Raw genomic sequence first — 26,720 nt, forward strand, 5'->3', positions numbered from 1 at the left:
AATTCCATCCACCAGGGTAGATTCAGTCAGCTACAATCTCACAGTTTGTGGGTCTGGGTACCCATAAGGCCATAGAAGAGTGCCCTGTGTTGCTGATTGGATCTAATCACACACTTGCTTTGAAGTAGCATAGCTGTGGCCACGCCTCCAAGGTTTTTATTTATTTTGAATGCTCTGGTGTACAATTCCTGTAGCACAGCCAAATAGAACAATTTCATTGGGTGGGGGCCAATAAATATGGACTCCATTTTTGCTAATCATTTCTTGTTTACAGTACATGATCCTCTGACCTCAATACTCCTTTCATAGAGGCACAATAAAAATCCCTTGTTTCTCAGAACTAGCATTGACTTGCAAAAATCTGAGGCACAGTTGGGTGGTTCCTTTTCTGTCTTTCACTGAATCACTCCAAAGTGTATCTTCATAGTCGGGGAAGGTGTACCTTGTCTATTACCGAATAAGAAGTAGGCTTTATGAGGTAATGGTATTCCTCAAATGTCAAGTTTGTTTTGCTATCAAGTACAAAACCTGATAACAACGCTGAAGTCTAGAATATGTACAAAGAGGGTCTATGAGTCATATGCTTGGATATATGCCGAAACATTGATACAGCATGGTATCATGGGAACAGTGAGTTCTTCTGAGGAACCAAGATACATTATTCAGTGGTCCTTGTTAGAACATGACCCGTTTTCAGCTCTTTGATTTGGTAGTTCTGTGGTTTCTGATGGAGATGGCCTTCCTACGGCAGCGTTGGTTGTAGAGATCCTCGATGGCTGGCAGCTCCACACCCATGATCTTCTGCGCTGTCTTCACCACCTTCTGGATGGCATTCCTGTCCTGAGCGGTGGTGTTGCCGTACCAGGCTGTGATGCCTCCAGTCAGGATACTCTTGATGATGCTACAGTAGAAGTGTTTGTGTGCTCATGCCCCATCTCCACAGCCACCTCAGAAAGTAGAGGCGGTGTTGTGCCTTCTTTAGGATGGCCTCTGTGTTGTGTGTCCAGGTCAGGTCATCAGAGATCTGCATCCCTAGGAATTTGAAGTGGCTCACCCTCTCTACTTCCTCCCCAATGATGATGATGGGGGCCGCGGGTGTTGTGGAAGTTGATTTGGGATTAGGATCTACTTGTTACACAGCATCCACAACCAGGCAGTGATGGCCTACTGCAGAATGTGATGCTAGTTAGCTCATTGGCCAGGCATGTGGGACTTGTTTTGGACGAGTCCTCCGGTTGGTGGACCCATATGGTGTTATGCCCTTGTTATCAGGAAATGTTATCTATATTCTCGGGTCTCATTGTTCTATTCATCTACTGATGGATTTTCATGACTATGATTATAGTCAGGCATAAAATCTATATGAATAATTGTAGTGTATTAACTATCTTACCACATACTGTAGTGCCAGGACACACAGATTGATAATGTAAGGGCAGATGTCAAAAGTACATATGCTTGAACATCATGCTGGATGGAAATATACAAACAAGCTTTGGATTTGCACTCAGTCACGCTGACAAATCACTTGCCTGCAACATTTCTTCACCAGGATAATGTCAAGTCCCTGATGCTCCACTGTGGCCCACTCCAAACAATGGAAAATCACAGAGTTTGTCGTATTGTGTGGAAAAATACAGATTCACATGTTTGCACACCTTTTCCAGGCATGAAAATATCTCTTGGCTGAGCCCAAAAATGCAAGATCCCCCCATGTATTCCTGTTTATGTCAACAGTCTGGACTTTTGACAAATGGAACGTGGCAGTCTAACTAACACATTGTTGCTTTAGTGACTCAGATTCAATGACGTACTGTTTAATTCACCCAAGACCTGTTATACTGTAGATTAGAAGACACAGGACCAATTATAAACAAAAATAACTTCTGCTTTGCTAACTAAAACATATGTTACCTAATATACATGTAATTCTTAGATTTAATTATGAAGGATTATGGCTGCTATACAATAAAATAATTCACTGATTCTATACATTTGAGTAAGGTCGTTTCATTATCATAAATGTTTAAGTTTTTCTCACTGTCATCTGAAGTCTGTCACTGATGTCATCAGCAGGGTTTTTGACCAACATAATGTAAGGGTCACTCAAATGGGAAGTTCAGGGATCTTTTATCTGATATTTTTTTCAAGCTGTATCATCCCCATGTGTAGCTCTTTTGTTCATCGAGTGACTCGCTCATACAGACTGACTCATACAGACTGGCTCATACAGACTGGCTCATACAGACTGGCTCATACAGACTGGCTCATACAGACTGACTCATAAAGACTGGCTCAAACAGACTGGCTCATACAGACTGGCTCATACAGACTGGCTCATACAGACTGACTCATACAGACTGACTCATAAAGACTGGCTCAAACAGACTGGCTCATACAGACTGGCTCATACAGACTGGCTCATACAGACTGGCTCATAAAGACTGGCTCAAACAGACTGGCTCATACAGACTCGCTCATACAGACTGGCTCATACAGACTGGCTCATACAGACTGGCTCATACAGACTGGCTTATACAGACTGGCTCAGAAAGACTGGCTCATACAGACTGACTCATACAGACTGGCTCATACAGACTGGCTCATACAGACTGGCTCAAACAGACTGACTCATACAGACTGGCTCATACAGACTCGCTCATACAGACTGGCTCATACAGACTCGCTCATACAGACTCGCTCATACAGACTGGCTCATACAGACTGGCTCATACAGACTGGCCCAGAAAGACTGGCTCATAAAGACTGGCTCAAACAGACTGGCTCATACAGACTGGCCCAGAAAGACTGGCTCATAAAGACTGGCTCATACAGACTGACTCATACAGACTGGCTCATACAGACTGACTCATACAGACTGGCTCAAACAGACTGGCTCATACAGACTGGCTCATACAGACTGACTCATACAGACTCGCTCATACAGACTGGCTCATACAGACTGGCTCAAACAGACTGACTCATACAGACTGGCTCAAACAGACTGACTCATACAGACTGGCTCATACAGACTGGCTCATACAGACTCGCTCATACAGACTGACTCATACAGACTGGCTCATACAGACTGGCTCATACAGACTCGCTAATACAGACTGGCTCATACAGACTGGCTCATAAAGATTGACTCATACAGTAGGCTACTTGCGAGTTCAAGATTTACATTGCGAGGGACGTACATTCTGAGTCCCGTGACGTTGCCATGAGAATATGAGAGCATGTCGTAAACACTGCACATCAATGGGTCAGAAATGTAAACAACAGTCGCCATTGGGGACTAGTTAATCTAGAAGACTTATAGTGCCGGTTAAGAGGGGGGAACGTCTAGAGGGAATATACCATCAATCTTCTGTTGAATGGATACTGTACGTGGGGAGACCAAATGGTCTCCCAGTGGCGTCCTGGCAGGCATGGAATGCATGGAAAGATGGAAGGACAGGTCTAGCTTTGCAGAATCTTCCATTGAGGCCACTTTTCCTGAGTCATGACCGTTCTATTAATACATCTATGGTCATGACCGACTCTGAAAAACATCTGCAAGAGGAAAGCAAAGTGCTCAGTCCTCAAGTCAGGTTCACTTTGACAGCCCTAGTGTTCTGTATAGTAGCCTACACTCTCTGAACAAATAGCCTATTGAGTCAACATGACCAAATCAGAGCCTTGAGTCACAGATGCTCAAGTCCAAGTGTTTTAGCTTTTTGTTAAGTCAAGTCTGAAGTCACTAAATATGTGACACAAGTGTGATTTGAGTCCATACAACTAGACTCTAGACAACTAGACTTAGAGCAACTCTCTGTCTACATACTGGGCCTAAATCTTGACAAATGCCTGGTCAGAGGTCTGCAAATATCAGCCCAGTGTGCATGTTTGACCACAGATCTCGGGATTCCAATCAGATCAGTTGAAATGTTGAAAAATTCCCTTCCAACTGTTGTATAATGTTTGGAGGAAGGATTTGCTCTTGTCATTCCATATGACAAATTGTATGAAATATGTGTTACTTTATTATTGTTTATGAGCCTCATTACTGTTGGTTACTAAGGCAATAAGCGGCACAAATGTGTATCACACTCCCCAGATATTTGGTGCTTTAATCCAAAGCCGTTTCCAATATGATGGATTATGTGTGAATCGGTTGAATCAAAAAATGATATATTTAAACACACTTTACAGCAAAAAGCGTAATTGAAAATGACTCACCACCTCTCATTCAGTCTTAACTTACCAAGGCGCCACATCGCACGTGCCCCATTCTTGGTTATAAAAACCTGGCCACCTCTTCTGGTGAGCCGCCCTCACTCGCCTTGGTCTGAGTGATTTAGACCCTGGCCATGTGACCCTGGCTCTCTGGACAACATCGGGGTATAAAGCTTTGCCTTTAAGTCCTGTCTACGCTAACAAATGACTGTCACAGTGCTTCATTTCAGTTGTCTAAAGTGTACTGAAATACAGAAACAGAACATGCTTGATCACTTAAGAACAAGCAACTAAAGGAGTATTAGGTAATGAGGATGGATTTCATCAAGATGATGTTGTTGTTGCCAATGTTGCCTGTGGACAAGTGAGGCCTCACCTTCATTTCTTACCAGTATAATGAGACAGCTGGCAGGTTGTCAACATGTGCAAGTAATCACCGAAACCAAAAACCTCAACACGACGTCTTCCTGCAGGGGCAATTCAATTGAAAGAGAGAGCAGTGCTAGATGAATCCTTCAGTCAGGTACCCGACACGTATCCATGGAGGAGACATGACCCCCCTCTGTCTCTGTCTTTTGGACATGAGAACAAAGCAGTCAATGTTGTTCTTGGGTCATAAATTGCAGCTGCAGTTGTGCCTGGATGACATCCTCATGCTCATCCCTGGAGGAGGGGGGGGGGGCGGGGCGGGCATTAAGAAACGGATGATGATAACGGTAGCACACAGGGATGATTCTAGTTTAGGACCTCACCATATAAAGTGCCTCTCACCCAGTAACAGAGGGCCTTCTCCTGAACCGCTCACGTCGTCTTCCTCTCCGTTAAGCACGCTGCGCTGAGGTATTTTTAGAAAGAGTCCATAAAGTCGGGGCCTCTTTGGCCACTACAAAGGATGCTGGTAAACAATGTTCTGGGCTTTGGCCAACTGAAATCTTGGCCAGTGTTAGTGGATCAAACTCAAATGAGAAGATTTCAAGGGGAAAGTACTGATGTGCTCGCTGAATTTGGAATACCGTCCGTGGAGGCCAGGGGAGGGGGGGGCGGGGAGGTCAGAACAGGTTATTTTCTGAAGAAAGCACTTGTGTTTCACATTTTGTTCATTGTCTCACATTCCTTAGTCTTCGTGAGGGAGGATGAGAAGGAAGAGGAGGACAGATTCTGTCGTTTGTGGTTCTTGTGTCTTGTCACGTACACCATTCCAAACAGATACAGAAAGAACATAGAGACCCCCTCCAGCCCCAGACGTCACACCCTCAACAGCCCATGTCAGACTTACTGGCACAATGGGTTGTGTCTGCATATCTGAGTGTGTAAGTGAGTGGGGGTTGCAATTGTTCACAGGTGTGTTCTACGTGCTTGCCATATCATTGCCGATATGTGTCATAACCTCCAACCTCCCGCTCTGGTGCAAAAATATAAATCCTCTCCTGGAGGGTATCGGTCTGGAACACCGCTCACCTTTAGCTTGGCTCTTTTCATTGTGAGTGGATATTTTTAACTGGACTGAACAATTGAAATAAGATGGGTTTGATTTCCTTGTCACGGCCTCCAACTATGCCTTCCTGTGAGCATAGAACAGACCTAAGTTTAAAATCCTGATTGGAGCCAGACCCTTTGTCCCAAATTCAGTATCCTTGCCCCCTCTCAAGCCATATAACCTTGTTGTTGTATTCCTTCATTAACATAACTCAAGACATATGAGAAACTGTCAAACATGGACACAGGTGGTCATAACAAACCTGAAACTGGGCAAGTGGTCAGGCAAAAGGTTTGGAAGGCTAAAGATCATACTCAGACAACCGGTGACATTGAAACCAGTGTGACAGCAGAAACGGCAGTAATAATACAAAATATAGCATACAGACCATAATTTCACATTGTCTACCTATGTTCAGGGTTTTGTATAAGAGGACATCTGGTTGTATTATTGAAACATGCCTGAATTCCATCTAGACCTTTTAAATAGGCCACAGAGACCTCTATTGTATAGATCCAGTGATGGGCTATTTTGGTCTACTTGCTTCACAGATGCTGAGGGGTCAGTCAACTTTTATATTACCCATAATACCTTGGGGGGCCATTAATTGTGGAACGCCACACTTGGCTAAGTGCACTTTTATTTGAGTGTCCGAGGAAGGAGCCCCACAGACATTCAAGGAAAAAGAAATACTTGGAATTCCGCGGACCTTCGAACCCGATACACATTTTGGATACCCTCAGTCCCCTCGACTGCTACGTATCTCAACGCAGCTGATACACTTGGTCACCAGGTTTGCCCCCCCCCCCTCTCCCACTCCACTCCACTCCACTCCACTCTCTCCCTCCCTCACCCCCCTCGATGGATTCCAGATCGGACATGGGGAATTGAATGCATTTCTGTTTCGCATCACCTCCATGGAATGTGGCGTTTGGGCCACAGCGGCTGTTGAATCTGAGGATGTTTAAGGAGAGGATGATGGGATGCAGACGCTGCTGGGGGTTATGGGGGGGGGGGGGGGGGGGACTTGACGGATGCATCCGGCGCCGGGTACTTGGCGTTAATGACAAGCTGTCTTGTTGCATAAAGCGGTGTTAGTACAGCTGTGGTATGTGTGATGTGGCGCGCATCTGGAGCACACATTGTTGAGATTGTGTGGAATTCAGTTTTATAATGTTTTCGTCCACTGCTCCGCATTCTTTTCACTCATGTAAATTAACAATGATTGCACAATATGCAGTGAATTGGGGGATAAAGGGGGGATCTGTTGGGGGTCAATTTACTGATGACACTCAAATAGTTAAAAGATTTTAAGACGTATTACAGCTTATCCCAGATGATTGCTCTTTTCAGAACAAAAACGACTGAAATTGGTTCTTCATATTTAAGGTGGAACAAATATTCAAGCTTTCTTTGTGTACTGTATATTTAATTCCCCGTCTCTCTGTCCTGAAGCATCTGTGTGAAGAGGAATGTTACTGTATGCCATTCTGCCCTGACCCCACACAAACTGTACTGCCAGGTGAATCACCTCTGAAACACGTGGCTGTTGGATTTGGGGACCGAGAGACACACCGCTGAATTTCAACCTATTTAGACCTTTCCTCTCTTCCCTCCACTTTCATTCTGTTCTTAAAGCCCAGCAGTCTGGAGGCCAAGCATGGGTCCAGTCGACTTACAAAAAGCGTGGCATGGAGAGACATAGAAGATAGAAGACCGATATGGGAATGTGATGCCAATAATCTTGTTCTTGCATCTCAATGTTGTTACTTGTAGAAAATGAGGACCTATTTTATTTTGGAAAATTCGTTTTCCAAAACGTTTTAACAGTGAGCTCATGGAAATATGGTCCCCAAACACCTTGTACCCTAAATAAGCTTTCCCTCTTTTTAGTAACACCAAAGGCCAACAGTTCTGCTGAGTCATCTTGAGGTGTGCTGATTTTACTGTAGGTTAGTCAGGCTGCATCCATATCTTGTAACAGTATCAGTCTGTGGTTATTGTATATGTTGCCTGGCTTCACTGGTACTACAGCGCCCCCTAAAGGACCTCTTTGAAACAACCATAATAAAATACTGTTTTATGTTTTATTCATTGTTCAGTCTTCATCTATTTACATTTTACATACAAAAAAACCCTCAAAATACAAAATGTTCTAATATTTCAATGACAACATTTCTCATACAATGTCTTGCTAAGGGTTTCTGTGGGGTTATGTAAGGGTTTTTATGGGTATGTATAGGTTTTTATGGGTATGTATGGGTTTTTATGGGTATGCAAGTATGTAGTGGTTTTCAGTGACGGAAGTAGAATATCTGGTTAGTGAGTTAGGCATCTATTACTGAACTTCACTTCATTATTTCACGTTTCATGACATTTGATTCGTTTTCATATAATCATAGTTATATGAAGTGACTGAAGATTATAGTCTTCCTACAGGCTCAAGACTGCTTAAGGGCTATTGTTATGGTACTGATGTTATATCACTTTGGCAAAAAAAAAAAAAAGTTACTGGCCAAATTATTTACAAAATAAATTCCCTTGAAAGTGATATCCCCTTGAAAAAAAACAACACAAAATGCACACAAAACACAAACAAAACTGGAATGTGAGAAGTGGAATAGCAAGGGAACTGTTGAAAGGTTTTCTAGCAACAAATTGGAAAGAAGGAGGAATTGTGTAGCTCCACCGTCATATTCTTGTCAGGTAATCCAGGTATAATAAAAAGATCTGCGTAGCATTTCCTCTGAACGCGTTTCCCTGCTGCCTTCTCTTCAGTGAAATGATGTAGGACTCTGGCCAAAAGTAGTGCACTACACAGGGACTAAGGTATGTCATTTGCGATGTATCCAATGAATGCATTTGGAATGCAATGTTGCGCCAACGTTAAATGAACGTTCTAACAACGTTTGTTTGACCATCTGAGTGCACTGTTGTGAGTGGAGGGTTCTACTGCGCCTGGGTCGACCTGTTCTTCCTCTCCTGCCACTCCTTCTCTCTCAGGCTCAGCTCCGCTTCGCTGAAGGCCGCAGGGCCCCAGTTGGTGATCCTCTGAGGCCCCTTTGAACCTGAGAGAAAACAGATATTATCAAAATCATGTAGTGTGATGACCCCTCCACTCCACTAGGTGGCCCTGTGTCCTTGTGCTCTATTTGTTGCAAATTTTGGGTCATCATCGGCTTTATGTGCCACACCTGGGCTGTGTTCCGAATCGCATACTTCTACTTTTTACCACCAGGACGTACTACAGCTGCCCCTAGAAAATATGTACTTTGCATGCAGTAATGGGACATACTACCTTGTCATAACATTGCGCCTTGAAATTTGACCACATCCATCGTTGTCCATGAAGTGACATTCGTCTACAGCTGGGATTCATCAAAAAGCCTCCGGTACGACTCACACATGTGACATAATGTCCTCTGAGCACAGGATTGTGGGTCAGAATAGCCAGAAAAGTGTGCTGACTTGCATACTGCAAAATACGACCGGATGTAGTTGGATATCCTGGTATTTTTGCCATACTGCATGTGGCATACTATGTATTGGGACATACTACATCCATTTTTAGCATACTACAGTATATGTATGGAAGTATGCAACTTGGACCGCAGCCCTGGTGTGGTTCCTGGCCTATTCGTCTTCCCATTTTGCACCACAGGTCTTCCTCCCTTTGTGGTATAATAACAGCTGTTATTTTTGGTTATGGTTATTCACACATTCATGCATGCTTACACTACTGATTACTTACATGCATTATTTCATTATTTATTATCACCCTTTTTGTAAATAAATCTTAGTTCCTGCTTGCAAACTCATCTGGTCTCCCATATTTGTCACAGCCATAGAGCCGGGCTGTGACAGCAGAAAACAAGAGAGAGGGTGCATCTCAATAGTCTGTAGTAGAGTCCTTGTCTCCTCTCGTTCATTTACACACACTTTACGTGATAGATGATGGGAGCTAGTAGCCTAGGGGGAATTGCACCTGTCCAGTTGAAGGTCAGTGCGGACGAGGTGAAGGTCTGTGGGGAGTTCTTACCCGGCTGGATGAGACGAACCAAGCCCTCGTGTTGAGCCACCTTGTGCTTCCAGGTCCTGGTCTTGTTGGCTGCATCCTCCAGTTTCGTCATCACTTCCTGTGTCCCACGAAACACACAGACAGAAACGGGGACAAATAAACTCAGAGCAGTCAGTCGAATGGATCAGCTTAGTTCACTGTTTCCAATTTCTGTTCCCTCTTTTGGACAGAATAAAATATAACTAGAAATGTGCTATTTGGGGAAATTGCAAGTGTGGTTACATCCCCAAACAATTGATAGGCTCTGTGCACCAGCTCCACTACTTCCTGAAAGTCACTTGGCTCTTTATTTCCTGTCCTATATGATTGGATTAAGTGATTAATCAGGTGTGCGCTGGGTCTGTAGGTCAAGAAGTAGTGGAGCTGGTGCACAGAGCCTATTCTTCTCCCAGAAAAGGAATAGTTCTTCCAAAGAAGAAGAAGAAACTAAACTATTAGGGTTGGTCACCTATTAGGCAACTGTAAATAAACAGTAGGCCTAGATGAGAAATATCCAAACAGCAGGTGTGTTAAGTGACGCTCAGCGTGTCGGTACCAGCACTATGCATGTTATAGAAAGTGTCAGAGGGCAAGCACCATGCGATTAGCCTACATTTTTCGCATTTATGGCACCCCTTTGGTTCAAAGTGAAATTGGTTTTGGCGCAGCGTTATTCAAATAAGCAAAAATGGCAGAAAATGTAGAAGACGCAAATGGGCGTGGCCAATATGGAGAGATGTGTCCTTATCCAAGGAATCCTGTGAAAAAGAAAATTAGAAGAAATTTTGATTTTACAACCTATGGTTCAAGAGTTACAGACCAAAAGGTAAAGTGGGCTGTTATAGCGCCACCATGAGGCCCATAAGTGTAATTATTTTTCCGAGATAAAAAATATTTGAACTGGAGATTTTCCCTATTCCCATTCAAGTCAATGGGGAATTTTAATTCACTAAATAAATTAATATAAATTAAACTATCAAAGATATTGCTTAGCAATGAGGAAGCACACGATTCCCAATGAAGCCGGTCGATTTGACATATGACTCGTGTGTGTGCCCTTAGAACTGTGGGAGGAGTAGCGTGGCAAACCTTTGGGGTTGCTCTAGATCCTAACCAACCAACCAAACAAACAAACAAATAAAGTCGACCAACCACACTAACTAGTATCCTTGTCCCAGTCTCACTTCATATCCAAGACCCGGTATTCAAAACGCATAGTATCTTCCACTCAACAGACTCAACTTCCCCTACGTTAAAGTGCCCCATCGGACCTGGTACTGCTGAAGGGCCCGCTGCCGTTCGCTCTCCAGATGCTCCAGCTGCAGCATCGCGACCTGCAGGGCCTCCTCCTGGGTCCGCCTCTCCCTCTCCAGCTCCTGCTTCTCAGCCTCCGTCTCTGAGATCGCCCTCTGCTGGTGGAGGTGGATCTGCTCCAGTTCGGCTCGCTTGGTCGCCTCCTCCTCTAGTAACCTGTCCAAACATACATATACACACACACACACACACACACACACACACACACACACACACACACACAAACATACACTGGCTGTAAATACATAAACACAAATGCTGTAAATACATAAACACACACACACACACACACACACACACACTAGCTGTAAATACATAAACACAAATGCTGTAAATACACGAACACATAAACACACACACACACACACTGGCTGTAAACGCGTAAACACAAACAAACACACACACGCAGACACAGTGACTTATGCTACATCATGAGTAAAGTAAGCATAGTAAATTGTAGTACTCCCGCAAGCGCTAAGCTTGTACGCCTACCTGCTTACCAAAGTCTACACACACACACACACACACACACACACACACACACACACGCACACACGCCAGTCCACATTCACAGTCCGGTGTAGGTCTTGTCAGCAGAGGAAGGAAGAAAACGTGCTAGACTACAAGAATGGTTGAACATGTATGCTTTATCTCTGTATGTGTGCCCTTATCTCTGTATGAGACTGTGTGAGTGTATGTGTGTGTGTGTGTGCGTGTGTGTGTGTAAGAGGTGTCACTGCGTCACTCGCCCACACTGGGTTTCCCCTTAGAAAGACACGTGACCACCACTCCTAAACACTGCGCTTCCAGCTCTGCCACCAAACAGCTAGCAATCAGCAGTGTGACAGGTTTCACAGCGTCGCTCGTCAGCAGAGCTTCCATCCAGTTCTGCCCACACTGGACTCGTCCTCTGACTTGCCAACACATGTGTGTGCGTCTGTGTGCATCTGTGTGTGTGTGTGTGTGTGTGTGTGTGTGTGTGTGTGTGTGTCTGTGTGCATCTCTGTGTGTGTGTGTGTGTGTGTGTGTGTGTCTGTGTGTGCGTGTGTGTGTGTGTGTGTGTGTGTGCGTCTGTGTGCATCTGTGTGCATCTCTGTGTGTGTGTGTGTGTCTGTGTGTGTGTGTGTGTGTGTGTGTGTGTGTGTGCGTCTGTGTGGATCTGTGTGTGTGTGTGCGCGCACTCACCGTGCCTGCAGCCTGCGGACTGTCTCCTCATCCTGCCGGGCGCTCCTCTCGTCCTCTAGCGCCTCCTCCAGGCGGTGGTACATGTCCTCCAACTCCTTGACCCGCTGCAGGTACTGCTCCAGCTCGCTGGACTTCTGGGCCACCTGCTCCTCCATCTGCTGACGGACCTGTGGAAACAAAAACGCAGAGGGCCTCAGTGCTCGGTTTGACCCGACTACCGACGCTGACGGGAACTCAACACTGCGTGGCACTCCGACATGAGTGAGCCTGGAGCTCAGCTAGAACCTAACAAAACACACCATGTTAAATAGCCTGCCGCTGTTCAATAGCTATCGTTTGACACGACACACAAAATCATGGAAAACAATGAGTGTGAGGGTAAACGTGTGTGTTTGTGTGTGTGTATTTACATGTTATATGTAGCCGTTGAATTACAAATACAGTAAGAGGAAGTTACTAGAGTGGGTTCTTCCTAGAATACAATTTTTCATCGCAGGGAATTAAATAGGCTGACACTGACTAGACATGTAGTAGGACACATTTCAAGATGGCGGTTTGCTATGAAGAGAAGAGGGACATAAAAACATGACCAAACTATAAACAGTCTGTTTATAGAGATCACTTTGTTAGGTACTGTTCTGTACTCACCTCTGCAAGCACTGTGGTGCGTCACATTTTAGAGTGAGTATTTGACTTTCCATCTTTTTCAGTATTTGATTGAGCTTGCCTTGCGCTAAGGAACCAACGGGGGCAGTCAAAAAGTACCGAGTACAAAACCACGCCTCGCTGCCACTCCGAAGCAAACACAAAGAACGTGCCGGGGCTGAAAGGAGAGGTCTGTACCATCTTCTCTCTCTCCAGGTCCATCCGGTAGCGGTCCTGTAGTTCCGTCTGCGTCTGCAGGCGCCTGCGCTCCTCATCCGCCGCGCTCGCCGCCGCCTCCTCCAGTTGCTGACCAATCACAAACAGGGGATCAGTTACACAGCTGTAGTCTGGGGCCTTCCTCGTTCGGTGTTGTTTCGCCGGTCTAGAGCGGAAGCGCGATGACGCATCGCATAATCATCCGGTCTGGACCGGAAGACGAACAGTTGTTGTCATGTTTTTTCTGTTGGCTGCACATGGTGAAGTTTCGAGTAGATAACATTCGCGATGGCATCACCAGGCGTAACACCGACGAAAATTGTAAAAGAAGATGCGAGGAGAACTACCGGTTAAGGAAAAATAAAGCAAGCGGATGTTGGAGGCGGGCTCTACAGGCTCGAGCCGGATGAGGGGGCGGGCTTAAGGCAGTGAAGCAAATAGATACCAGGCTCTTCTCCCCGAGGAGAGACTGGTGACACGAGGCTACACAGCTGTGACCGGGAAGGAGTAGATTTAAAGACTTTAAGAGACTCATGCTGTGAAAGGGAAATTATAATTCAGGACCTAGAGGGTCTTTTTATTTTGCCACGTGCGTCTGCGGTCGCCCATGGAAAGTGAAGCCTGCAGATGAATAACCATTTGTACCATTTGCATTTACAGTTGTGTTACTGTTTTGTAATCTCAGTGTCTTCTGACGTTTGCATTAAAAGAGGGTTAAATGCATAACACTAAATAGAAGACGTAGTGTACTTGCAAGTGATGTATATCATTCACACAAAATATTGTTAGGATGGTCTGTTACTTATCAAGCGCTCCCCAAAAAATTAAAACGCACATATATGGTTATTCGTCTATAGGCCTCAATTGTTCCCTGCATTTCTCCCATCCAAGCTGTCGTCCTCCAGGGGCAGCCAGGAGCAGTGGGCAGCCTCGTTACAGTCCAAGTGCTTAGTCCAAATCTTGGTCTGTCCTTTTTAAACTCAATAAACTAAACTAAACTTCTCAGGGACCGGACTGAAGAGCATCTGTTCTTCTGCATGTTTTTTGTTGGGTTCTTTGGTGAGGAACACTTACGAGATAACATTCTGTTAAACATTCCCCGTTTGCTCTTCAACAAAGCGTACTAAAAATGTAGCTATTTATATAACTATTTCTTTGCAGAAACAAACTGTAAGAGGAATTGAAAGCACAACACTGTGGTCACTGTGGTTGGTCTCCATTAACGTCTAGAATGCTGACAAAGCAACACAGGAAATGCAGACTCAAGATTTTAGAACCGAGATAATCCAGATAAATTTAACATAACCTATTTTAAGGCATGAGAACATTTGCCTGTTTGATGGTCTCACAAAGACACGTGGAAGTTGTCTTACAGGAAACATTCAAATGCCTTGTTTACATACCAGGGTTTAATAATCAGAACCCTCAGACAATGCATCAGTTTAAAATATTCTCTCCTCCAACCAGCTCTCAATAAGCAGGTGGAATCAAAACATAAAAAAGACTGTAAATTGAACAAGGTTGTGACAAATTTGCATGAATTCTAATTAGACCATTGCCACACAGCTGTGACTTTTCATTAGGGCTTTTCTCGTTCCAGCATCATTGTGGCAGACTGGTGAGAGGCGGCCATCTTAGGACAGAGTGTCTATTGTTTATATGTGAACCCAGCGTTCAGGGGTCGACCCTCAAGGTCCAGGGCCAGTGTGTGAACAGCCCTGGTCTGTACCGGGGGGTGAGAGTGATGAGCATGAGGGACAGGGACATGCACCTCAGTGATAGAGACTTGTTCTGTTCATTCATTATGTATTGGGCACAATGGAAACTCCAGACAAAGGGAGATTGTTGGCCTACTAAGTCCGATGATCCTCCTCCGGTACACTGTATGCATTATGTCACGTGGGTATTGTCTGTCAGAGCCAAGTATATTATCTTGTATTTTTGGCTCATTTTAATAAAAAATTGTACATACATCTACTAGAGTCACAACTCATTATCACATGTTTGTATCTTGAGTGAAAAATTGTCCAAAACTGCAGTCGCAGAATAATCATTTCTGTTAAAGGCCAGACACGGCAGGGATTGTCAAACCGTATGAAGTGCAGTTGAGAAGAAGGAACTGACTTTAAGACAGACATTTATTGGCAATATGCGGGTGGTAATTTGATTTAAATGTGGTGAGTGAACCACTTGAAACGGCAGAGTAAAGAACTTAATAAGGATTAAGGCTATCTACTTAAGTGGAGGTGACAAAAAGCTGAGCCCCCAGCTAAGTGTTGACTTTAATGCAGTAGATCGTAACTACACTAGTAGTAGTATCAGTAGTATTAGTAGTGGTAGTAGCACTATTAGTAGTGGTAGTAGCCATAGTAGTAGTAGTAGTAGTAGTAGTAGTAGTAGTAGTACAGTAGTAGTAGTAGTAGTACTAATAGTACAAGTAGTAGTAGTAGTAGGCCTAGTAATAGTAGTAGTAGTAATAGTAGTATGAATAGTATTAGTAGTGGCAGTAGCAGTACTAGTAGTGATAGTAGTACTGAAGTAATAATAAATAATAATAATTCATTTTATTTATAAATCACTTAATTGTGAAACCATCTCAAAGTGCTGAAACAATAGTAGCAGTAGTAGTGGTAGTAGTAGTAGTAGTAGTAGTAGTAGTAGTAGTAGTAGTAGTAGTGGTAGTAGTAGCAGTAGTAGTAGTAGTAGTGGTAGTTAGGCTTAGTAGTAGTAGTAGTAGTAGTAGTAGTAGTAGTAGTAGTAGTAGTAGTAGTAGTAGTAGCAGTAGTAGTAGTGGTAGTTAGGCTTAGTAGTAGTAGTAGAAGAAGTAGTAGTAGTAGTAGTAGTAGTAGTAGCAGTAGGAGTAGTGGTAGTTAGGCTTAGTAGTAGTAGTAGTAGTGGAAGTGGTAGTAGTAGTATTAGTAGTAGTGGTAGTAGTAGTAGTAGTGGAAGTGGTAGTAGTAGTAGTAGTAGTGGTAGTTAGGCTTAGTAGTAGTAGTAGTAGTAGTAGTAGTAGTAGTAGTAGTGGTAGTAGTAGTAGTAGTAGTAGTAGTAGTAGTAGTGGAAGTGGTAGTAGTAGTAGTAGTAGTAGTAGTGGAAGTGGTAGTAGCAGTAGTAGTAGTGGTAGTTAGGCTTAGTAGTAGCAGTAGTAGTAGTAGTAGTAGTAGTAGTAGTAGTGGTAGTAGTAGTAGTGGAAGTGGTAGTAGCAGTATTAGTAGTGGTAGTTAGGCTTAGTAGTAGTAGTAGTAGTAGTAGTAGTGGTAGTAGTAGTAGTAGTAGTAGTAGTAGTAGTAGTAGTAGTAGTAGTAGTAGTAGTAGTAGTAGTGGAAGTGGTAGTAGCAGTAGTAGTAGTGGTAGTTAGGCTTAGTAGTAGCAGTAGTAGTAGTAGTAGTAGTAGTAGTAGTAGTGGTAGTAGTAGTAGTGGAAGTGGTAGTAGCAGTAGTAGTAGTTGTAGTTAGGCTTAGTAGTAGTAGTAGTAGTAGTAGTAGTAGTAGTAGTAGTAGTAGTAGTGGTAGTAGTAGTAGTAGTAGTAGTAGTAGTAGTGGAAGTGGTAGTAGCAGTAGTAGTAGTGGTAGTTAGGCTTAGTAGTAGTAGTAGTGGTAGTAGTAGTAGTAGTAGTAGTAGTAGTAGTAGTAGTAGTAGTAGTAGTAGTAGTAGTAGTAGTAGTGGTAGCCTAGTAGTAGTAGTAGTGGAAGTGGTAGTAGTAATAGTACTACTAGTAGTAGTAGTAGTAGTAGTAGTAGTAGTAGTAGTGGAAGTGGTAGTAGTAGTATTAGTAGTGGCAGTAGTAACTACAGAATGTACAGAAGGTGTGTTTACCTTCCTCATGGCCTCCAGTTCGTGCTGCTTGTTCTCATTGGCTGTCTGCAGCTCCCTCATCCTGAGCTCCAGCTCCTCCTGCTCTGCCTGCTGCTTCTGACGCAGCTCCCGCCTCTTCTGCCGGGACTCGCGGTGTGGTGCCGGTCGACCCAGCTTCAGCAGGCTCACGCATGTCTGGATGGCTAAGAGGAAGGGGTTAGTGGACAGGACATAAGTCAAAGGTCAACTACTGGGTTGAAAGCTGACATGCTAACATCTCTAAAGCTAATATGCTAGCATGCTAGAAACGCTTGAGTCACAGCTGCATGGAAAATTGAAGCAACAGAATTAAGTCTAATTATATCCACATATGAGTCACGAGTGCAGTTCTCATATTATTCCTAAGAATGAGTGACCCTGTCCACCTCTTACCCTGAATCCATTCCTGCTTCCTCTTTTTATCGGATGCGCTGATCTCAAAGCTTTTCTCTGAGCATTTAATGTAGAAGAGGCACTTCTTTCCTTCCTTGTCTGGTAAAGACTGAAAGTAAGAGCACCATGTGAACTTCACAAAAGAGTATTATTCACACATTTAGATCTCTCTAGATCTCTGGCTCTCTAGGCTGGTAAAAAAAAACACTCAAACCATGTATTAGAATCAGAATCAGAATTTGTTTTATTTTCATGTGTAGTTTTTCAACGTAATAGGAAATAGCTTTCGGTCGTGGTGCATAATATGGAAACAACATTGGACAGGGTGCAGGGACGAGACAGGACTGCGCAAAGACAGGACAGTGCAAAGAGCGAGTACAAAATTCAGTGTATATACAGTGAGCAGAGTGTGATGTGTATGTGAGTGTGTATACAGGTGCATCTCAGAAAATTAGAATAGTGTGAAAAGTTCATTATTTTCCGTAATTTAATTCAAAAAGTTAAACTTCAGAGGGGGACACTAGCCTTGTTGATGAGGCTGATGGCCGTGGGAAAGAAGCTGCCACTGTGGCGTGCGTACAATTTGACCGAGGTCCTGGTGGTCGATATCCTCTTTGAACGGGTAACTACTGGACTTACCTCAACACAGCAGTCCCCGTCAAGCACGATGTCCCCTTTCTTCTCCGTCATGTCCTCACTGACGTAGTAGGAGACAGAGTTGGGCCGCAGGACAAACCAGCGCTCTGTCCAGTTTTTCCTCCGGTGTCCCTTCTTCATCATGTAGCCCTGTGGTGGGGAACCAGGCAGCCGTACAGTAGGGTTTCATTCAGTGCAGAGATTCAGATCACTATTATAGTGACCAAAATTAGCACGGTTATCAGTATTATCGCGGTATTGTAAAATGTGCTGAAAATTTTCTAAAACTACCGATACACACACTGTAATCATTTCACCAAGTTTTATATTGAAAACGACAAATAAAATTAGCAGCACTATGCACTTTTTTTGCATTAACATTAAAATAATAAGTCTTTGAGAGTTTTCTTGATGCTGGACAGTATTTACAGTGAGTTTTTCAAAAGCGGGGCAATCAAGCACGGTTTTAATGATTAAATTATCACGATAAATGTAATCAAATTTAATCACGGTTTATCATTATACCGGTTATCGTTACATCCCTAATTCAGTGGTATCTGGTTTGTGCTGTATGTGACATTTGGTCAAGTTGATAGTGTTGTCTATATTGTATTTGCTTATGTTGATAGTGTGCGCTGTGCTGGTATTCTCGGATGCAGCCAGGCCTGGGTTGAAATACCATTTGATTTGTTCTTGTCTGTCACAAGGGCTGTAATTATAAGGATTTCAAATAGTATTTGGATCCAGGTATTGTTGTGGCTCTGGCAGGAATAATGCAATGCAATGAAACGAGGCATGGCACATCAATACATGAGCTCTTGGACATGGCATTCAGAGTATATGTGTAAACTAATGGTATACTGCTTATGACTAACTGACAGGATCAACCATTGGCACACTGTCACAAGGTGGTCGGTCCTCTGTCTGATGCCAACCTGTTTGAGCACATCCAGTATGAGCTCCTGGTAGACCTCGGTGACGCCCATGGAGAGTGTCTGGTGGTCCATGCCCTTGCTGAAGTGGCCCGTGCCCACCAGGCGGATCAGCTCCCAGGCGCTCAGACACTGCTGCTTGGCGCTCAGATCCAGCTTGAAGTCCTCAAACCTCTCCTCTACCCAGCTGCCCCCCATAGCCTCGGTCAGCTTCCGCAGGAAGTACTCAATCTGACACACACACACACACACACACATTTAGAAATACACAGGTCAACACTGAAGAATGAGACGCACATAAATACACACATGAAACACACAAACACCCATCCATACATTTCTTGCTAATATTTATCAACCAACTGTTATTTCATACAAGGAAATGGCTTCAGTATGAAGCTCCATTTTGTTTTCATCACGACCCCAACACAACAACGGCTTTTATGTCAGTTATGCCACAACAATAAATCCTGCAGGGTTCATTTAGGAGGAAGCTGCTCACTTCCTTTTTCTGTGAGTGCCGTTGGGCAATACCACTCATAGGAAAGGATATCAGGTTGTCAACAACAGTCTTAGTGCTAACGAAAGTTCTTAGTGCTAACGAAATAAAACAAACATTTAACATGTTAATGATCAACCCAGCCTTTACAACTCAAATGGCTGAGTTAGCTGCTATGAGCCAGATGAGGAGACAGCGGTGACATGTGACATGTTTTGTGAGAACCAAGTTCCGGTAAGTGTCTCACCTCCTCGGTGACCATGGCCAGCGGGTATTTGTCCTCCGACAGGAAGTTGAAGATGCACCAGGTCTTGAAGGCATCCTGATCTGAGATGAGCAGGTTGCTCCTGTCCAGGTTCTTGCGGGCACACAGGGTCCAGCACATTCGGTTGAATTCCTGCCGGTCAAAGTTGTCCTGGACCTGTGGTCGAGAGTGGTCATGTAAGGTCGTGTGGCTAGACTGGAACCTAAGCCCCGCATGCTATGACCAAGCCTGGAAACCTAGCAACTAGCAACCCTCTTCTCTGCCAGAAACACTCAGCTCCCCTCAATTCAAAGATGTCTAGTTATTGACCAGCCTCTATACATCTTTCACTGGAAACCATGAAAACCATAGTTCACGTTTAACAGTAGGTGCTATACAGTCACTCAGTGAATATCTGACTGACAATGACATAAACCCCTCCAACGAACAGGCCGGAGTGATAGAGAGTGATAGTGTTGTGTGTTTTCTCTCTGAAAAGCCCGTTCCAGAGCAGTGGAGGGGAGGACAACCCTTGAAAGGTACAGTCAGTTCTGTTTTCTTCGCACCCCCCACACGGGTTTCCATGGAGCCTCTTGGCAAGTCCAGCGTGTAATCGTGTGGATTAGGGCACATCTCGTACCCACGGTAGCACTGGACAAGCAGATGGCCCCAACATACCATTTAACATCAAAACCACTCAAATAGTATGACTCAAATGACCTCCCACTCACTGAGGCATTTGACTTAGGTAGTTCAAAGTTGATAGCACAGCATGGAGCTATTTCCGATTCAGTTGACGGGAAAACAGAAAGCAGCACAGAAATTATGTAACTACTCATCAATGTGACAATGTGATGGTGATAACAACAAATATAGGCCTACAGCTGCCTAGATAACAAGCCCAGATTTGAAAGAAGAGAAACAGTATTCAGTTCATGAAAAAATGTTCACTGAACCGACAAAAAAGCCTAACAAACTCTTTAACGGATGAAGACAAAATTTCTTAAGGTTATGAATGATTAATCTGTTAGATTTCTATAATTGATGGCATCTTCATGACAGGGTTGGAAAAATATTTCAAAACTGGCAAGTAAGTGTACTATGGAGACAGGTGGCATCTCTCTGCTCAGTAGACAGTCTTTCATGAGCTGTGGTTGTGGATGAGTCAACAGAAATGCAGCACGAAAACAACTCAGTAAGCAGTAAGTGCAGACATCAGGGCTGGCAACAATGGTAGTATTGCTGAATTGAAAGATCAGCTTTCTACTGTCTCGAAAAATGGTTAGGTCATCATGCTCGTCTCATTCTCTCTCCATCCTAGACTGTCCCGACTGTGGCAATGGCTTGTTTTCCTTCTATCTTTTCTCTTTCTCTCTCCATCTCCTTTTCTCCCTCCCTCTGCCACTCTCCCACTCTCTTCACCTCAACAATGGGGGCCTTGTAAAGGCCTGAGGAGAACCCCACACCGCCTCTCGCCCCTCCAAACACACATGTTCATTAGCATGCACCGGAGTGAGGAGCTGGACAGGTCTCCGAAGCTGTTATCACTGGCCTTGGACTCTCAAGGAGACTCGCAGAAAGAGAGATATCCACTGATGTCAAAGAAGAATAGAAAACGGCAAACTGCACTGTAAAGTGGGATTGAAATGAAAACAGAGCTGCTACTACTAGATGTGAATGTGGAGCCTTCATCAAGTGCCAAAAATGGTTAACCAGACACATACAGGCCTATATACATATTCAATATTTCTAGGCCAAGACAGAGTAGAGTGGTTTAATCGATTCGTGATACACAAATAACTCATCAAACAAAGCATTCGGTGGCCCTGTGCACGCCAAAATTGAATGGGTTCTAAATTGGCCCATTTACACCCCTTCCCCGAGTTTCATGAAAAGCAGTCTGGTAGTTTTTGTGTAATCCTAGTCCAAAAAATGAATGGAGATGAATAGTCGTCCGGACTGTGTTCAGGGGGCTCGTGATTCACTGGGGTGGAGGTAAAAATGACTAGAGATGAATGGGTGGCTGTATTTGGCTGGCTCTGTGGCGCTCCCCTCAGGTCACAGCCGACGAGGGGCTCTCCCCCCGCACACCCCAGTCCAAACCCTGTACCTCTACCACCCCCACACAGGGAGCTGGCTTTGTTCTAAGTTTTGTTTTCATTCGTGGATCCGGCCCGTGATTTGGATCTGTTCCAAAATGTAATGGGTTCTAAGGTGGCCCGTGATACACCCCATCGCTGAGTTTAATAAAAATCGGTTTGGTAGTTTTTGCACAATCATAGTCCAAAAAATGAATGGAAGTGAATGGGCAGTCCGGCTGTGTTTGGCCAGCCCGTGGACCCGACCCGTGATTCATTAAGTAAGAGCAAGAGAGTAAGAGGTTGTAAGGTGGCCCATACTACACCTCTCCACCAAGTTTCATGAAATTCAGTCTGGTAGTTTTTGCGTAATCCTGGTTCAAAAAATGAATGAAGGTGAATGGCCGATCATGTTTGGGAGGCCTGTGGACCGACCAGTGCTTCGGATCGGTTCCTAAATTGAATGGGTTCTAAGCTGGACCATCCTACACCCTTCCAGCAAGGTTAGTGGATATCAGTCCAGTAGTTTTGCATAATCCTGCTAACAAACGCACACACAGACACACGCACAACACCGAAAACACAACCTCTCGCCCTGTGCTGTCGCTGGAGGTAATGAAATAGGTCAAACCAACCACAGCGACCTTTCAATGTTCAATGAAAGCAAGTTAACGGCCTTGAACTATTTTGGGGGCTCTCCCTTTTCATGTAGGCCCTCTCTCTTTTGTCCCCTCTTCTGACATCCGAGGTCCTAATTAACAATGCATTCCAGGACTGCACAGGGTCAGGCGGCCTGCAGGAATGTTATGCTTCATTAAGGCAGAGATGCCTCAATGCAAAAAAGGCTCATGGTGTTTCTGTCTGTCCATCTGTGGGGCAGTCAGTCTGTCTATCATTGCGACTAGAATAATAATAATAATAATAATATAATAATTCTTTGTCATGCAACATGCTAGTGGACTTGACTAAATTATTACAAGAATTGTGTCAGCCAATCACAAGGAAGGAGTAGACTTATAGGAGGAGCTACAATCTGGTACCGTGCATCAAATTGTGACATTTATGTTTGAACTGTACATTGTCCCTTTTTTGAAGTTGTTGCTTTTACATAAAAAAAAAAAAACATCACCTGATATGCTATTTTCAGCTGAATTTAAGAAACTGCCAGTAATAATAGTAGTAATATCGTCACACTGGCTGAATTCATGTATTTGATTGACAAATGAAGTGAGTAAGTGAGAACGGGCTGAGACTGAGACACACACACTCACTCACTCACTCACTCACACTCTCTCTCTCTCTCTCTCTCACACACACACACACACACACACACACTCACTCACTCACTCACACACACACACTCACTCACACACACACACACACACACACACACACACACACACACACACACACACACACACAGAGGGGGCGGTTAGGGTGGAGTTTCCCTGAGTGTGTGTGGCAGAGAGTTTGACCAACGCCCAGGTCTGAGGTGCCGTAACCGCTCTGTGGGTGGTGGAATGGACAGAAGAGGATGTGCTGTTTCCTACGTCACAAAACTGACGGATCGCTACTCTATGGCAAAGAATGGAATTGGGTAATGGACATTGCTGTAAAGGGTGTCCTTGTCACCTACTTCCTCGTGCGTAAGTCAAACGGAAGCAGATATAGAGTAACCCCATGCATTTGAAATCCTGGAATTGTTGTGATGACTGACACTCTCTCACCCATGTTACATCCCTCAGTTACATCAAACCAACTCCCCTGGGTAACCCTATAGTGCCAGACATTCACTACTGGCAGACACTCACAAACTCACCATGATGATCACCTTCCAGGTTGGAACTTTCAACATTAATAAAAACACTTACAGGGAAGCGACCGTTGATGAATTCACTTAATGCTTCAAACTTAACTTTGTCTGGGAAGCATTGGCTGGGAGGGATCTCATCTTTTATTACAGAGAAATCCCAAACTCTCACCATAGTTACTAGGGCTGTCAAAAGTGCCATGGGTCACAAAAAACATTATTTAACTGTTAACTAATGCTTATTTAGGGTTAGGTTAGGTTACTAATGCTCATTAATACCTTAGTTAAGGTTAGGGTTAGGGTTAGGTGAGTTAACCTTAGTTAACATAAATAACATTAGTAAATGGTTAATAGAGACATTAGTTAACTGTTACTTAATGCTTAATAATGCATTAACTAATGCTTATTAATGTACCCTTATTGTAAAGTGTTACCTTGCCATGAAATTGAGTTCGAATATTCAAATTAATTTAGTTCGAACGATATTCAAATTTATATGTATTTAAAAAAATAAAAAAAAATCATGAATATAATAGCCTAATAAAATAACCCTGGACTGTATTGTACTGTGAACAGTGTTGACTGAGGTGTTAACTTTCATCTTTCGATAAGGTGCTGGGTCTGGATTATTGGCCGTAAATAAATTGTAGCCTATAAATGTTCTGTTATTAATGTAAATCGCTGCATCGTTTTTGATAAATAATATTATTTATTAATATTACAATATTCAAACTCTCAAATTAAGGTTCGAACTTCTTTTAAAAAAAGATATTTGATTTTTTCTCGAACTTCAATTTTTTTTTTGACAGCCCTAATAGTTACCCTTCAAAGGCACCAGGAGAGAACCCATGACATCACAATAGTTCGCAACTCTGTATGCCATCCGCATTGCATTATTCTTGCTAAATGACATCACACCAACCCTTTATGAACAAACCCTGTATGACATCACACAGGAATTCCAAACTCCCTCTATGGCAAAAGCTAAGGAATGCCTAGGAGTCAATGCCATGGTACCCGTTTATTACATCAGAATGTCTTTAAATGTATCATAATGACCAGTGACACAATCACCATTGCTCACTTCAATGTCATCAAAAATAGAAAAACTAAACAACAAACTCCTTCACTGAATGGTTAGCTCACCTTGTCCAGAATGAACTTATTCAAGTAAGGCATGTAACCCTGATTGGAAACAGGGCCCTCGTCGTCATCCTTGAAATGCTCTTCAAGGGCCACTGGATCGTGAGGGATCCGCATCACTGTGCACAAGTTATGAGAGAGCACCTGCAAAGACATAAAAACACTTAGGCTACTTCTCAATTTATCTGACAGATAACGTTATTTTTGAATACGTTATGCCCACATTAAATATATTCTCTACTTAGTTCACCAGGATCTCGTTAATGGACACTTTCCGTTAGGAGCGAAATGCGAACACCATTTCCTCAGTGAATAACAACACCGTTTGGTCTGATAGAAGCGCAACAATTGACTCCGATTTTACAGGAAGATATTACTCTGTAAACCATACCTTTAACTGTGATTTGGATACTTTCCCGCTTTTGTCCACATCCAGTGCTGTAAAGGCGTGCCATATTGACTTGAGAAGTTCGTCCCGTAGTGCCATTGCGTGCTATGCCAGTGCTTCCCCTCTCACTGTTCTGGATGGGACACTTTTTCTCAGAGGATACAATTCTAGAGTCACATGACCTGCTGTCAGACACTTGTACCGAGCAATGTAGCAATAATGTCATGGAAGTACGAGGTTGTAGCACCACTCAGTGCCTGTACAGCGACAAATAAACGAAACGCACAGCATAACATTTTCACTTGTCAGTCTCTCAACCTGAGCCCAACATTTCACTTTTCGGTACCACTCAAACTTACTTATAATTGTTGAAGAGATGTCTGTAGATTATGTTTTGATATAGCCTAATAACCATTCCTGAGTGGTAGCTGTGTCATAGTAACCAGGTCAGGAAGTTACCCGCCCCCTGAAGTAAATTGCATTTCAGACGCTGGTTCATATCCTGGTTTAGGCTCATAGTAAGGACATTTTTCAGTGTTTTATAATATTGTGTTTGGCATCATTTAAAGGGGGCCTTCTTAGCTTTCATTCAAGTCCATCTGTGAATCTTTCTGACAAATATAGAGGTCACTTGAGCTCTTTAAATCGACAACGACACACATTTCCCCACAATTTTCGCTTAAACTACTTTCGTTTAGCACAGTGGAATCTAGGAACACCGGGGACACAAAATACAATAACTGGAATACTCACAGGACTCTAATGATTCAGGAAATGTATAACATACCCATATTATTTAATTGTGAGCCTGACATTACAGGGGAGGAGGAGGAGCCAGAGAAAGAGGAGGAGGAGGCGGGCCGGCGGGCCTCTCCTCCTCCTCTCTCTCTGGCTCCTCTACTCTCTTTCTCTCTGGCTCATCCTCTCTCCTCCTCTCTCTCTCTGGCTCATCCTCCTCCTCCTCCTCTCTCTCTGGCTCATCCTCTTATAGTGGTCAGAGAGATGGAGGGGAGTGACAGAGGTTAGGGGTGGAACAGTGTCTAGAAACAGCCTTGTGAGTAGGAGGAGGAGAGGTGAAGGTCAAAGGAGGAAAGAGAGAAGAGGTTCCAATTTCTCACTCTGGATGTTGACGTCGCTGAAAAGGATGAGTGTGGAGTCAGTATCAGGGAAGTGCGAGACTAATGTGTCAAGCTCCTCCAGGAACTCACCAAGGGTGCCTGGGGGGGGCGTTACACGACAGTAATGGTGAGCTTGATTGGATAAGTGACAGTGACAGCATGACATTTGAAAGAGGGCAGGGAAAACTGGAGTACTAAGGCTTTGCTTGACAGTCTTTCTTCACAAAGTCGCTCTTGAAGAAGGCTTGCAGGCCTTCGGTCGCTCGCCACCAGGGAGCTGCCGCTAACATGCAGGTGTATGCGTTCATGCAAAATGCCAAGTTGCTCATCCTGTCAAATGGACTGACATGCAGACATCCAGAACCTGACTTTCAACTTTGGGAGTCAGATGAGTGTGGTGATTCTACCCTTGTTAACACCTTCTAAGTACACACAAAGCTTGATAACAATAATGTAACCTTCACATATGCCCATCACTAACAATATACTGAATATGGGATTAAATAGACCAGTTTGTGACCTAACTGGCTTTG

The 26,720-nt window shown here is 43.8% G+C and overlaps 1 protein-coding gene across 1 annotated transcript; it reads right to left on the reverse strand.

Moving 5' to 3' along the window:
* Nucleotides 1-8,644: 8,644 nt before the first annotated feature.
* On the reverse strand, nucleotides 8,645-25,191 carry swap70b (switching B cell complex subunit SWAP70b; the record flags this gene model as incomplete). Its single annotated transcript, XM_084451197.1, has 12 exons — nucleotides 25,073-25,191; nucleotides 24,685-24,825; nucleotides 19,654-19,827; nucleotides 18,911-19,138; nucleotides 17,979-18,125; nucleotides 17,340-17,448; nucleotides 16,929-17,110; nucleotides 13,095-13,202; nucleotides 12,252-12,418; nucleotides 11,024-11,222; nucleotides 9,735-9,831; nucleotides 8,645-8,763 (listed from the first exon to the last, which is right to left on the reverse strand). The coding sequence occupies exons 1-12, from the start codon at nucleotides 25,166-25,168 to the stop codon at nucleotides 8,645-8,647; spliced, it is 1,767 nt and encodes a 588-aa protein (XP_084307323.1). The 5' UTR covers nucleotides 25,169-25,191.
* Between the last annotated feature and the right edge of the window lie 1,529 nt (nucleotides 25,192-26,720).

Source organism: Borostomias antarcticus, assembly GCF_949987555.1.
Source record: "Borostomias antarcticus genome assembly, chromosome: 16".
NCBI classification, from domain to species: Eukaryota; Metazoa; Chordata; class Actinopteri; order Stomiiformes; family Stomiidae; genus Borostomias; species Borostomias antarcticus.